Here is a 14156-nt window from a genome sequence, read left to right as displayed (position 1 = left end):
GTATGTAATTAATTGATTTAATGTCTCACTTTTGTTTTTATAGTATCAAATAGCATACTTTAATGATAATGTTGTGAAAATAACTTCAAAGGAGGAACATTTTAGTTGCTGTAAACCAGAAGCTGTTTAAAACATAAATAATTAATAAACTGAATGTATTCATTTTCCAAGCCCTGAAAGTGGACCCTGCAGATTCAAGTCAAAAACACACACAAACATGTTCTACAAATGTGTCAAATATTAAAAGCTGTGAATATTAATGCTTGACTATACATTTTTGTTTGATTAAATTGTGAAATGAATAAATTGTATCTACACCTGTGACTGTACAGAGCCAGTTCGCGTCCCTCATGGAAACCTGGACCAAAACCGCTGTGGAGAAAATCCTGACCATTTTTCAAGTGACTGTTTGCGAAGCTAATGGAGAATCTGCAGAGAAGAAGAGGGGCGTGAAGCTGAAAGACGCAACCGAGACCAAAAAGAGTGAGTCTGAGAAAGATGTGAGTGGCTTTAAAGATTCGTTCAGTGTGTTTATGGATCAATGCTGCATTTTGTTGTTGTGGTTAAATTATAGAATCGCCTGCCAAAACCAAAGAGACACCGAACATCAAGAAAATACATGAACCAGGAGCAACAGGAAGAGAAGGTGACAGACAAGGTGAGTCGATCAGGTCTTTTGAAAAGTAAAAAAAGTCACTTTTCTTCTTTGTTTTAATTCATACAGATGCATATGCCAATCGTTGACTTCACTAAAACTCAATAACTGGTGCTGGTAGGTAAATCTGACATTGATATAAATCAGCCCCTGGGACAATGTTCAGAGTGCAGAATTCGGACCACAGCACTGAATACACTGAACTGACACAGAACTGAGAAGTCACATGGCACACTGCCACCTCTAACATATAGCTCCGCCCACCTTCTCCAGCCTCACTGACTGCACAGAGCAAAGAACACCATAAAACAACATGGATTATTTACAACAATAATTCTTATTCTATACTATAAACTATCACTAATTTGTCATTTCTTCCATCAGTTGCCACAGTACTGTGGTAGAAAAATGCCCAAAAGAATGAACTGAAGTATACTCCATATATGACCACAGTACTGACACAGTACAAGAGGATTGTGAGTTCATGGAACAGTATCTGTGATTGGCTCTAGTGCAGATGTTAACATTTGATTGGCTCTGTGGCAGTAGGCAAACCCATATTTTGTGCCACAGTACTGTGGCAGTAGACATTGCCTTTTTTTTCTGTATAATACATAAAAATTGGATTAGTTAATTTTGGATCTTTTGCAGCCTGGCTAAAAAATCTCCAGTGGAGCTTTTCTGTTTTAGTTAACCCCCCCAGTACCCCACCCATACGAGTCCTTCTAATCACCTAAATCACATAATCTGTACAGGACAGTAGTAATATCAAAGTGTTTTTCATACAGTTTGTTTTTAACTTGTTCACAATTTGTGTGTTTCATCAACTTGAGACAAAAATACCGAATACTCAACGTCATATTTTTAATCCTTTAAATTTGTAAACAAACTATATTTTCTGATGCAAAAAACACACAAAAAAATTTTATTTATTTTTTTTTGATTTTCAAGAGAAGAAGAGGAGCGTGAAGCTAAAAGACACAACAGAGAACAAAGAGAGTGAGTCTGAGAAAGATGTGAGCAGCTTTAAAGATTTGTTCAGTGTGTTTGTGGATCAACGCTGCATTTTGTTGTTGTGATTAAATTATAGAATCGACCACCAAAACCAAAGAGACACAGAACATCAAGAAAATACATGAAACAGAAGCAACAGGAAGAGAACGTGACAGACAAGGTGAGTCGATCAGGTCATTGAAAAGTAAAAACACGCCACTTTTCTTCTTTGTTTTAATTCATACAGTTGTATTTTACAATCGTTGACTTCACTAAAACTCAATAAACTGAACCACTTAATCACTGAGAGGGTGACAGGGCCTATTCTGGATGTTTACTTTATGAAAATGAAAGACAGTATGTTCTCCAGTTTGTTTTCAGTTCTAGACTCCTCTTTAGGTGCAGTTTTATTCATTCTGTGAGAATTTGGAGATTGTACGCAATGTTAACCGTGCATCCAGAGAGGCCATTTCTAACCACCAAAAGGGCATAATCTGCACAAACAAAAATAACAAATAAGTGTCATATGTTTAACCCTTTAAATGCCCTGTTTATAGTGTAAACAAACCATATTTTTGATGCCAAAAACTGATATATACGACATAAAAATTTGATTAGTTATTTTTTATTTTTTCATCCTGTCATATGTCAATGATTAACAGTATCATTGGTTAATACACAATATTATTTTTCTTGTGTGTAACTTCTGCTGCTGCTGTCTTTACCAGGACAGTCTGCAATAGAGATGTCTTATTTTTCCTGGATAAAAAAATGAAAAAAAAATTTTTTAAGTCAGACCTTGATGATAAAATGTCATATGTCAAAGTATCACAAATGTTTTCTTTGCAGATGAAGTCTCACCTCCATCCGTCCAATCAGACCCTGAGCCGGTCTCTCCAGACACTGACGATGATGACGTGGACTCGTGTGAACCTAAGATGAGGTGGCGTCCTTCAGAGCCCATGCAGTGTCCTTCTTGTCCTAAAACCTTCCGTCGGAAGTGTCTGTTGGAGCGACACTACCTGTGCCACTCCAAACCCCACCTCTGCTCCGACTGCGGGAAGCGGTTCGCCACACTCCGAGGCCTCACTGCGCATTCCAGACGCCACACCGGGGAGAAGCCGTACCGCTGTCCCGACTGCAGCATCGACTTCGCCTACAAGTCCACGTTTGAGCGACACATGCGTCAGCATCACACCGACAAACCAGGCGGCTTCGTATGTGCGCTGTGTGAGGGCGAGTTCACGGGGATGCCGGCGCTGCAGAGACACCAATGTCCGGCGCTGACAAAGACGCTGGTCTGTTCGATCTGCCCGCAGACGTTCGAGTGCAGACAGAGTTTGGCCGACCACGAAAACCAGCATTCAGGAGAGAAGGATTTTATCTGTGAAACGTGCGGCGAGAGTTTCTTCTCCTCGGCGTCGCTGTCCACCCACCGCGTGACGCACACACAGACAGAAACTTGTTGCGACGTGCTCGGCCTCGGCTGCAGTGACATGAGCGTCCTGAGGAACCACCTGAGCCAACACAGCGGCCAGAAGCTGTTCACCTGCGACGTCTGCGGGAAAGGCTGCAGCCATCGCAGCGCCCTCAAACACCACATGCTGACCCACACGGGCGAGCGGCCGTACGTCTGCGAAACCTGTGGCAAACGCTGCGGTCACGCCAGCGCGCTCCAGAACCACATGAGGGTCCACACGGGCAGGAAACCAGGGCAGAGGCCGGTCTGCGACGTCTGCGGGAAAATGTTCCAATGCGCAGTGAACCTGAAGTATCACATGAGCGTCCACACGGGGGAGCGGCCGTACGCCTGCGAGGTGTGCGGCAAAAAGTTTGCCAACCCCAGCAATCTGAAGGCGCACACAGTGACACATTCAGGCAAGAAGATGCATGGCTGCACCGTCTGCGGGCGGAGGTTCACCCAGTCCAGCAGCCTGAAGACGCACCGACGCATCCACACTGGAGAAAAACCGTATTGCTGCGCCGTCTGCGGGAAGGCGTTCGTACAGAGATGCGAGTTCACGAAACATCAACGCGGCCACGTCCCAATGGAGGAGGACGGTGGGAAACAGAGGTTCACTGAGGAACCCACAGAGACCCTGAGCACACAACACTGTAGTAAAACCCAGAACCCTGATCACACAGCGGGCATTTGAATGCACCACTGTAGCTGGAGACCAGAACTATAACTCAGTTCAGTTTAGAGCTGCAGCTGTCCATTATTTTGTCATATCTTTGTCAATGAATGGTCGTGTCAGTGATCCGTCCTCCAGAGTTAGGGTCTACTCCAGGTTTCTACCTTATAAAGGACGTTTTTCTAATAAATGTTTTATGAGTAATTTCCAGATGCTTCAAAACATTTGTCAGGGGACCATCGGCGCCCCCTCAGGGGTTGAATATAAGACTGACCTGTGTGCTTCAAAAAGAAATATTTTGGTCAAAATTTGAATGACTTCAAAGCAGTTCTCAATAATCTCTAAATGGTTTTCAAGGCATCAATTGTTGATTTGTGAGATATTTAAGGGTGTTTCAAACCATTTGCCAGGGGAACATCAGTGCCCCCCAGTGGTCGAGTGTAAGACTATATACGATGCTTCAAAAAGTGACATTTTGGTCATATTTTTAAACAATTATAACTAATCCCAAATAGGGGAGTGTATTGGCAAGAATCTGGCGATACGATACAAATCACAATACTAGGATCTCGGTACGATGTATCATGATATATCATGCACAACTACTAAACGTATTTTATTTGATCACAACAGGATCTAATGCTGTATCACCAAATGTTCTTGTGTTAAAACTGAGTTCAGTGTACAAATGTATAAATTTACGGAGAAATATGTTTACCTGTATACAGAGAATGAACAGATAGAGCCATGATGCCGACCGTATTGCGCATGCGCGAAGCAAATCGGGTGGGTGCGCAGATCGGGTAGTCACACTGTTTACTGATTTTCTTTCTCTTCACTTTACAACACAACAACCAACACACTTTACGGCAGCTCAACTGCAAGCCCCAAGGGACAAACTTCTGAAAACCAATGAGCATAGAGTTGTGTGTTACATTAGATACCATTCAAGTACGTGTTAATACTTACATATAAAACATAAAATAAACTTATTTGTGTCATTTAGTTAAAACTTACAGGTCACTGAACAACAACTTTGTGCCTTCGTGACCATTTGATCTGACCCAGGGGTTAGTTTAGAAATGTCCTGTTTGAGCCACACTCCGGAGCAGCAGGAGGCGGAAGTGCACCTTAAAGCTGGAGGACAACCGACAATAAGGTAGAAGAAGAAGACAGGTTAAAAAAGGAGAAGATGATGAGGAGCAGATTAAAAATAAAGGTCGTGGCCGTTCGACCGGAGGCTCTGGAGCTCCGGCTGTCCGCTGTCTTGCGGACCGTGGCGGAGGCGGCGGTGGCGGAGCTGGGGCCGATACTGGACCGGTGCTCGGTGAACCTCATGGCCGCTCGGGGTCCCTCTGCAGCGGGCTCGCGAACCAACGTGGAGACCGAGGAGGAGAAACGGCAGTTTAATAAACTTCTGGCGGTAATTAGAGAGTTTTCCCTGAAGAACACACGGGTCTGTGGTAGCTTTAGTTTCCTTAAACAGCCCAGTCAAAGCCACCGCTAACATGGAGCCCCTTTGGTGATGTGACAAACTAATAATAATGTGTGAACAGTAGTTATTACCTCCGCCAAGGAGGTTATGTTTTTGCCAGGGTTTGTTTGTTTGTTTGTCCGTTAGTGTGCAACATAACTCAAAAAGTTATGGACAGATTTCGATGAAATTTTCAGGGTTTGTTGGAAATGGGATAAGGAAGAAATGATAAAATTTTGGTGGTGATCGGGGGGGGGGCACTGATCAGCCTTGGCGGAGGTCTGCGCTCTCCGAGTGCTTCTAGTTACTAATGTGTAGAAACAATTCACCTACCAGACTGCGTAGCACACAGATTTAAGGCTCTTATCAACATGGAACACCTCAGTTTGATTTCATTTTGTTTTCTCCTTGGTTTGAATGGATGACTGTAGTTCCTACACTGAGTGTAACAGCATCAGAACACATTCATTTCTGTTGCAGCAGATCTGTCAGTTCCAGCCCTGAGTTAATAAGATATCATCATCTTTTAAATTATTAAGTTTATTTCCTGTAATATCGGACATTTCTGTTGTAAATTCTGTTTTCTGTGGTGTGTGTTAGCGTTTGTTTAAATGTATATCTTAACACCTGTTCTGTTGGATTGTCAGCTGTAGTCCTATAGTTTGCTAACTTGACTTGTCCAGCTGTTGAGATTTAACCACTATAACCACAAATTATGGAGTTTTTAAGATAGGGTAACGTCAGTGCAAATGTTATCAGTAGGTTTTATTTTAGTTATTTTACTGAACCTGGTGGTGTTTGGTTCAGTTTGTCAGCTGAGGTCATGTGATCATAAGGAGGAGAGTTACTGTAGAGCTGAGCTCTGATCAATAAAAGTTCATTAAAGTTATTATTCATGAGTTAAAGGAAGCGAAACTTCTGTCACTTGGTATTTGTAAGATCCGACTCATCCTACAAGAATTCTGTTGAGTTTGCTAATATTGAGTTTTTAATGAGTTTAGCACGGATGCTAAACCGTGCTAATGCTAACATGCTAAGTTAGCCTGTATGCTATCCAGTGGTTAATGCCTTATTGTGTGAGTTATCAGAGCAGAGTTTGGCAGACACACAGTGTTCACAGATAAACACTGTTTTCTGATTGGACCACAGTCCTAGAATAGGAAAAGTGAAAATGGTAAATTGTCCATCTGCGTACCAGTACAGAACAATTACAGAATGAATGAACTTGTAAAGTTAGCACCTCTCATGTAAATGGCCTATCCAAGCTAACGTCAACATTTCCCCCCAAAATTTAAGTTTTCAAAGTAATACAGTAAAGTCAGTCCTTTCAGTGGTCTACCCTACTACTCAAAAGTAGAACACACACAACAGTACATACAGTAAAGACAACGGTTATATGAGGTTTATTTTCAGGTTTATCATGTTCACTGCTGTCTGTCCCATAGAAGAACATGAGAGCGTTTGGCTTGTTTGGAACTATTCAGGCTTACATGAACCACATGATCACCGGTGACATCAAAACATGTCATAACTCTGTTTATAGAGCTCTGGTATGGGGCATGACTAACTCGTGGCTGTGCATTAAGATTTTCTTGCCACTACAGAGCTTTATTCCCTACTGCTTTCAACAAATGACTTAACTACATTTCCCATGAACCTCATTAGTCGTTGCCATAGACTTGACGCTTTCGCAAATTACTAATGATGATTTTTTTTTTTTTTTTGTAAAAATGCACAAAACAGCAAAACAATTTTTTTGTTGACACTAAATCTGTTTTATTTGTGAATGGGTTAGGTTTTCAATTTGCAAAGTTATTAAATTTGAAGAATTTTTTTGTATGTATTACAGAAATGGGTTTTACCGTAGGCACTTTTGTAATTTCATTCTTAAAAAATGTTAAATTAAGTTTAACATTGTCAGGCTGCATACATTCACTGAGAAATAATTCATTACCCAAAAAGAAAATATTTAATTTACAGAGCAAATCAAAAAAGTGGTAAATAGAAAATAATAATGATTGGTCTTGAGAATCAGATTCACTGTTACTGTTATTCTCTGCTGCTGTAGTTACAGCTTTGAGGAAATGTACGTAACTAAATGATTTAAATGACCCACTTTTTACCCATCGGCCAACTGGCTGAAGGGGTTTTGTAATCATTTCATCGTTCGTCCGTTTGTCTGTCTGTCCATTCTGGCTGAGGGGTATTAGTGCACAGCACATTATGTTATCTGTATAGTAGCAAATAACATACTTTAATGATAATGTTGTGAAAAAAACTTTAAGGATAATCAATTTACAGCAAAATACAAAGGAGAAAGATTTCAGTAGCTGTAAACCAGCAGCTGTTAAAAACATAAATAATTAATAAACTGAGAATGTATTCATTTTTCCAAGCCCTGAAAGTGGACCCTGAAGGTTCATGTCAAAAATGCAACAAACATGTTCCACAAAGGTGTCAAATATTAAAAGCCATGAATATTAATGCTTGAATGCGCATTTTTGTTTGATTGAAGTGTGAAATGAATAAATTGTATCTACACCTGTAACTGTACAGAGCCAGTTCGTGTCCCTCATGGAAACCTGGACCAAAACCGCTGTGGAGAAAATTCTGACCATTTTTCAAGTGTCTGTTTGTGAAGCTAATGGAGAATCTGCAGAGAAGAAGAGGAGCGTGAAGCTGAAAGACGCAACTGAGACCAAAAAGAGTGAGTCTGAGAAAGATGTGAGCGGCTTTAAAGATTCGTTCAGTGTGTTTATCGATATGTGCATTTTGTTGTTGTGGTTAAATTATAGAATCGCCTGCCAGAACCAAAGAGACACAGAACATCAAGAAAATACATGAAACAAGAGCAACAGGAAGAGAGTGTCACAGACAAGGTGAGTCGATCAGGTCATTGAAAAGTAAAAATGAGCCACTTTTCTTCTTTGTTTTAATTCATACAGTTGTATATTACAATCATTGACTTCACTAAAATTCAATAAACTGAACCACTTAATCATTGAGAGGGTGAGGGGGCCTATTCTGGATGTTTACTTTCTAAAAATGAAAGACAGTATGTTCTCCAGTTTATTCTCAGTTCTAGACAGGCCCAGAGCGGCTAATCGGGAGATTCAGGATGAGTCCCGATGGCCCTGCTCATGTCAGTCTGGAGTTTGGGCCGGTTGGATGGGAAAAATAATTAATTACTTCTGTCTCTTCTCTAATCTTCTTCTTGCATTCCTTCTCCATTCATCTGTCAGCGCAGCTCCTCTATTGCAGTAGATTAGATGGGTTCGACCATCTGAGGGAACTCTTCTACCCAAGTGTTTCAGTTGGTTGGGCCCATGAGTTGTCTTTTCTAGAGCGGTAAAATTAAATATAGCAACAGAATAATGTGAAGTGGGTGGTGATGGAGGGCAGGAAGAGGCCAGGTGGAGCCCAGAAGGCCAGGTTCAAGAAAAGAAAGGGGTTGGAAGAAGATGGAGTCAAATGTGTGAAATGAACAGATTTGTTTCCCGGAGGACAGATATGGAAGTAAATCTGTCTCATCAGATTTTGAATTACAAAAGCCATTGAATTTCTAGCACTGAAATTTTTTGCACTGAAATTACGTATCTGAATTTCTGAAAAAAATTTGTTTTTTTTTGCACTGAAATTAAGTATCTGAATTTGTTTTTTTCAACTGAAATTAAGTATCTGAATTTTTTTTTTGCTCTAAAATTAAGTATCTGAATTTGTTTTTGCACTGAAATTAAGTGTCTGAATTTTTTGTCTCAATTTTACTATGTTCATAAATTTAGAATAAAAAAAAATTCAGAAGCAAAAAATTCAGATGCAAAAAATTGAGATCACACATCCGGGACACCAAGGATAAGCAATAATTCTATCTCAAGTCGAACCGGCAGCCAACCAATCAAGTCACGTTAGGTTGGTCATGTGACGCCGAAAAAATTCAGATACTTAATTTCAGTGCAAAAAAAAAAATCAGTGCTAGAAATTCAGTGGCTTTTATAATTCAAAATCTGATGAGACAGATTTACTTCCATGGACAGACCCCAGAGGACAGACGATACAGACATATGGACAGAATTTAGTGTAGTCGGTGTATAAGGCTATTGCGCAACGTTTGCAATGTCAACTTAGTGTAATTTATTTAGTAGAGCCCAATACACACCATTAATCACAAATATCCAGTTTCAAGCTGAATAATAATAATAAACATAATTTAGAAGTGTCATATATTAAAGAACCTAACTCATTAATGGAATGTTTTTGAAGCGTCGGAGCAGCGAACCCCTTGTGATGCTCCTGATGATCCAGAGGAGGCCATGAGTACTGATGGGACAGGTGAGGATAGTCTGACAGGTATTTATATTTAAAACTATGTTTAACAGACATGTCATGAAAATATATGAAGAATGTGAATGTTAATTTTTCTGCTACTCAGACTGTTGAATTGTTTGTTGCTTGTTTTTGCTATTGTTACTAAGCTAAAGGTATTGGTATGTATTTATTTCATTTTGTTTGGTGATATGAACGGGGGGGTCGGCAGGAAAAGCTCAGGCTTTAGCCTGTTCCTTTTCAGACTCTTTCATTTTTCAAACTTTGTATCCTGCACAAATGTATAATGCTTGAAATGTCGGAATAAACACAATTAAACTAAAATGAAACAGAGTTATTTAAACTAAGGTAATTATTTGTATTGTCAAATATAACAGAGAATAGATGTGATCTATGTTCAATTGTTCAGACATTCAGAAAGATGTCAGCACGATAGCCTAATTTATTTTAACAAATGGAGCCTAAATCACTTATATCAATTTTACACAATCACAATATAGGCTAAATTAATTAAAAAAACAAAAATTCAACCATGTTATGTTTAGTGCTGCTGCAATTAGTCGACATAATCGACCATGAAAATTAGTTTGCGGCAATTTTTTTACAAAATCGTCTGTTTACAAAGCCAGCAGCGAGAAATAAACAGAGAGAACTGTAAACAAAAGGACATGTTGTGAAAAGGGCAAAATACCAACACTTTACACAATAACACAGATGATTTTACTGTGTTTCCACTATGTGGAACCGGCTTGACTCAACTCTGGTACCAGGTCCTATTCCTGGAGACCGTTTCCATTACATGATACTACTGACTTTACAGTACCTGGTTGTCATAGCAATGCGGCACATTACTTCCATGTCGTCTGCTCAGAGAGTTGCTGATAAACTCCCTTGTTGTGTTGTCTCGTTAAACTCATGCTGAATTTTTACATCAGCCACCAAAGACTGAATCTCCAGACTGAATGGTGTAGTTTTACAGGCTGTCATCATGTGGATTAACCTACCGCTGTATTTACTGTAAGCTTCTGCATCTGTGTTTTGTAAAACAGTGGGTCACAGAGAAAACTCTGACCAATCAGTGGTCTGCGGTGTTTCCACGGCACGTTTAGTATCTGTTCCCCAGTCCTGGAACCTCATCAGAGGTGATACCAAAAACTAGTACCAGGTACCAGATTCCAGGTCCTTTTTCATAATGGAAACGCAAAAAGGCCGAGTCCAGTCCAGTCGAGTCGGTACCACGTAGTGGAAATGCAGCATAAGTTTGCAAGTTATAGGTTTTCATTTTGCGATGACTTTTTTTTTTTTTTTTGCTCGGGTGACTCATATATTTTGTTTGAGAATTAAAAACTTTTGTTTGAATATATTGGCACAAAAAAATTCCATACTAGACAAGGTGGAGGGAATTATGAACCGTTCCAAATACCAGTCAGTGTTGGACCAAAACCCTCAGGCTTCTGCTAGAAAGATGAAGACGAACAGAACTTCATCTTTCACAACAGTGACCCAAAGCCCACATCCGAACCAACCAAAGAGTGGCTTCACCACAAGAAGATGAAGGTTTTGGAACGGCCCACCAGAGTCCAGACCTGAGTCTAATGGAACATCTGTGGGCTGATCTGAAGGGGGCTGTGGTCAGGAGATGTCCTCACAGTCTGACAGACCTGGAGTATTTTTATAAAGAAGACTGAACAAATATGGACACATGAAGATGTGCCCCGCTGATAAGACTCCTACCAAACAGACTGAGGAACTAATAAAAGCCAAAGGGGATGCAACAAAGGACTAGTTTAAGGGGGTGAATATTTATGCAACCAGGTTAATGTAAGTTTTTCATTTTTTATTTTTCCCCGTAAAAGATTTCAGTTTTTTTCTACTGACTTGTATAGGTTTTAGGTCTCATTAATGGTGGAAAAAGTTTTGAAATTATTTATCTTGGCCTCATTATTTTCCATCACAAAAACCTGGCATTTGAACAGCGGTGTGTAGACTTTTTAGATCCACTGTACCTGAACTTATACCCAATAAAATACACTGTAAGAGTGAGCTGCTGTTTCATTTATTTAAATTCTTCCTCCATGGAAGAAGTGAGCCGGTTTGGGCAGGAAACTCCTGGGCCGAAAAAGGGGCCGACTCCAGCCCTGGTTTTATGTAGGTTTTTACTGTGGATGTATGGAGGACATTTGTATTGTGTGTAATAGGGATATCATGGTTATTGTGACCAAAAATATCACGGTTTTCATTATTATCGCAGTATGGTTGAAATTGTGCTCAAAATGTTCAAAAAGTACTAATACACACACTGAATAATTTAACCAAGATGTATTTAAACAAATAAAATAAAATAAAATAATTGGCACAATGTACCTTCTTTTGCAGAAACATTCAAATATTAACCCCTAGTGATCTAAATCTATTTTGTCTGTTTTTCAGTCCTTTTGATTTTGCCTTTATATACTATATAAACAAATGTTTACTATAGCCATGTTTGGGAACTTTTCTTTCAGCACAACTTCATTTATATCATCTGTCTATTATTTGTTTCACTTTAACCTACTATAAAAACACAAAAGGCCAGAAAACACAAAAAAACATATAAAATCTGATTTGAAAAATGTATGTAATTTATTGCATAAATAACACAGATGCTTAACGAACCTTTTCAAAGACTTTAAAAGTGAATATTGGTTCCAAATATTAGGTATAGAAAATCAAAATTGTAATAAATTAAAACTATACTCAAATATTTGACATAAAAGCAGATCTTTACATGGGATTTTTCCCCTAAAAGTGCGGTAATCAAACACGGTTATCATGATAATTAGAATTTAAATGGTAATACTAACCGCCTGCAATTTTACCGCAGTTTATCGTTATACCGGTAATCGTTACATCCCTAGTGCGTAACTTCTGCTGCTGCAAACAGAGATTTGTTTTATTTTATAAAGTCCGACTGTGATGATAAAATGTCATATATCTGAGTATCACAAATGTTTTCTTTGTTGTGCGTTTGCAGATGAAGACTCACCTCCATCCGTCCAATCAGAATTTGGGCTGCTCTCTCCAGACACTGACGATGATGAGGACTTCAACAAACCGAAGACGAGGCGGCGTCCTTCAGAGCCCATGCAGTGTCCTTCTTGTCCTAAAACCTTCCGTCGGAAGTGTCTGTTGGAGCGACACTACCTGTGCCACTCCAAACCCCACCTCTGCTCCGACTGCGGGAAGAAGTTCTCCACAGTCCGAGGTCTCACCGCGCATTCCAGACGCCACACCGGGGAGAAGCCGTACCGCTGTCCCGACTGCAGCATCGACTTCGCCTACAAGTCCACGTTTGAGCGACACATGCGGCGACACCTCGATGACAAACTGTCTGACAAACCGGCCGACAAACTAATCAAGGCCGTGTGTTTGCTGTGTGAGGGCAAGTTCACGGGGATGACGGCGCTGAGGAAACACCGATGTCCGGCGCTGACGAAGACGCTGGTCTGTTCGATCTGCCCGCAGACGTTCGACTGCAGACAGAGTTTGGCCGACCACGAAAACCAGCATTCAGGAGAGAAGGATTTTATCTGCGAAATTTGCGGTGAGAGATTCTTCTCCTTGGTGTCGCTGTCCACTCACCGCGTGACGCACAAGTGGCAGGAAAACTGCTGCGACGCGCTCGGCCTCGGCTGCAGCAACACGTGCATCCTGAGGAACCACCTGAGCCAACCCAGCGGCCAGAAGCTGTTCACCTGCGACGTCTGCGGGAAAGGCTGCAGCCATCGCAGCGCCCTCAAACACCACATGCTGACCCACACGGGCGAGCGGCCGTACGTCTGCGAAACCTGCGGCAAACGCTGCGGTCACGCCAGCGCGCTCCAGAACCACATGAGGGTCCACACGGGCAGGAAACCAGGGCAGCGGCCGGTCTGCGACGTCTGCGGGAAAACGTTCCGGTGCGCAGTGAACCTGAAGTATCACATGAGCGTCCACACGGGGGAGCGGCCGTACGCCTGCGAGGTGTGCGGCAAAAGGTTTACCAACCCCACCAACCTGAAGACGCACCAGCGCCTCCACACCGGAGAAAAGCCGTATCGCTGCGGCGTCTGCGAGAAGGCGTTCGTACAGAGGAGCGAGTTCACCAAACATCAGCGCAGTCACATCCCGTTGGAGGAGGACGGTGGGAAACAGACGGACCCACAGAGACCCTGAGCACACAACACTGGAGTACACAGGGGTCAAACATGCGGCCCAGGGGCCAAATCCAGCCCGCCAAAGGGTCCAGTCTGGCCCGAAGGAATAATATGTGAAATGCAAAAATTACACAAAAGATATGACTCATTTTAGTTGAAGTTCCACATACAGTCCAGTTTAATCTCCAGTGGGTTGGACCAGTAAAATACTGTCATAATAACCTCTAAATACTCACAACTCTAAATGTTTCTCTTCTAAATTTAAACACTTGTGTGTCACTTTACTGTATTTACACTATCATTTCACAAAACAACACGAATAACGTGAACAAATATGAAAAATGTGAAATATCTGAAGTGTAAGTTTACTAATATTCTGCCTCTTTATTAAATGTTTTGTG

The 14156-nt window shown here is 41.1% G+C and overlaps 1 protein-coding gene across 5 annotated transcripts in view; it reads left to right on the top strand.

The window, feature by feature from the left end:
• Positions 1-14156, top strand: part of LOC115429309 (oocyte zinc finger protein XlCOF6-like) — a 16080-nt gene extending 1924 nt beyond the window's left edge. The window contains exons 2-9 of one of the 5 annotated variants that reach the window (XM_030148636.1): positions 333-483; positions 575-658; positions 1607-1654; positions 1746-1829; positions 7917-7964; positions 8053-8136; positions 9518-9586; positions 12594-14156. In XM_030148636.1, coding sequence (XP_030004496.1) covers positions 333-483; positions 575-658; positions 1607-1654; positions 1746-1829; positions 7917-7964; positions 8053-8136; positions 9518-9586; positions 12594-13774 — 1749 coding nt within the window. In that variant the 3' untranslated portion in view covers positions 13775-14156. Of the gene's footprint in view, positions 1-332; positions 484-574; positions 659-1606; positions 1655-1745; positions 1830-2497; positions 5207-7813; positions 7965-8052; positions 8137-9517; positions 9587-12593 lie in introns of those variants that run through there. The other 4 variants (XM_030148638.1, XM_030148637.1, XM_030148640.1 and 1 more) reach the window with 4 other exon arrangements.

Source organism: Sphaeramia orbicularis, chromosome 12, assembly GCF_902148855.1.
Source record: "Sphaeramia orbicularis chromosome 12, fSphaOr1.1, whole genome shotgun sequence".
Lineage (NCBI taxonomy): Eukaryota > Metazoa > Chordata > Actinopteri > Kurtiformes > Apogonidae > Sphaeramia > Sphaeramia orbicularis.
The sequence above is the reverse complement of the archived record's forward strand: the minus strand, read 5'-3'. Positions and strand labels throughout refer to the sequence as shown.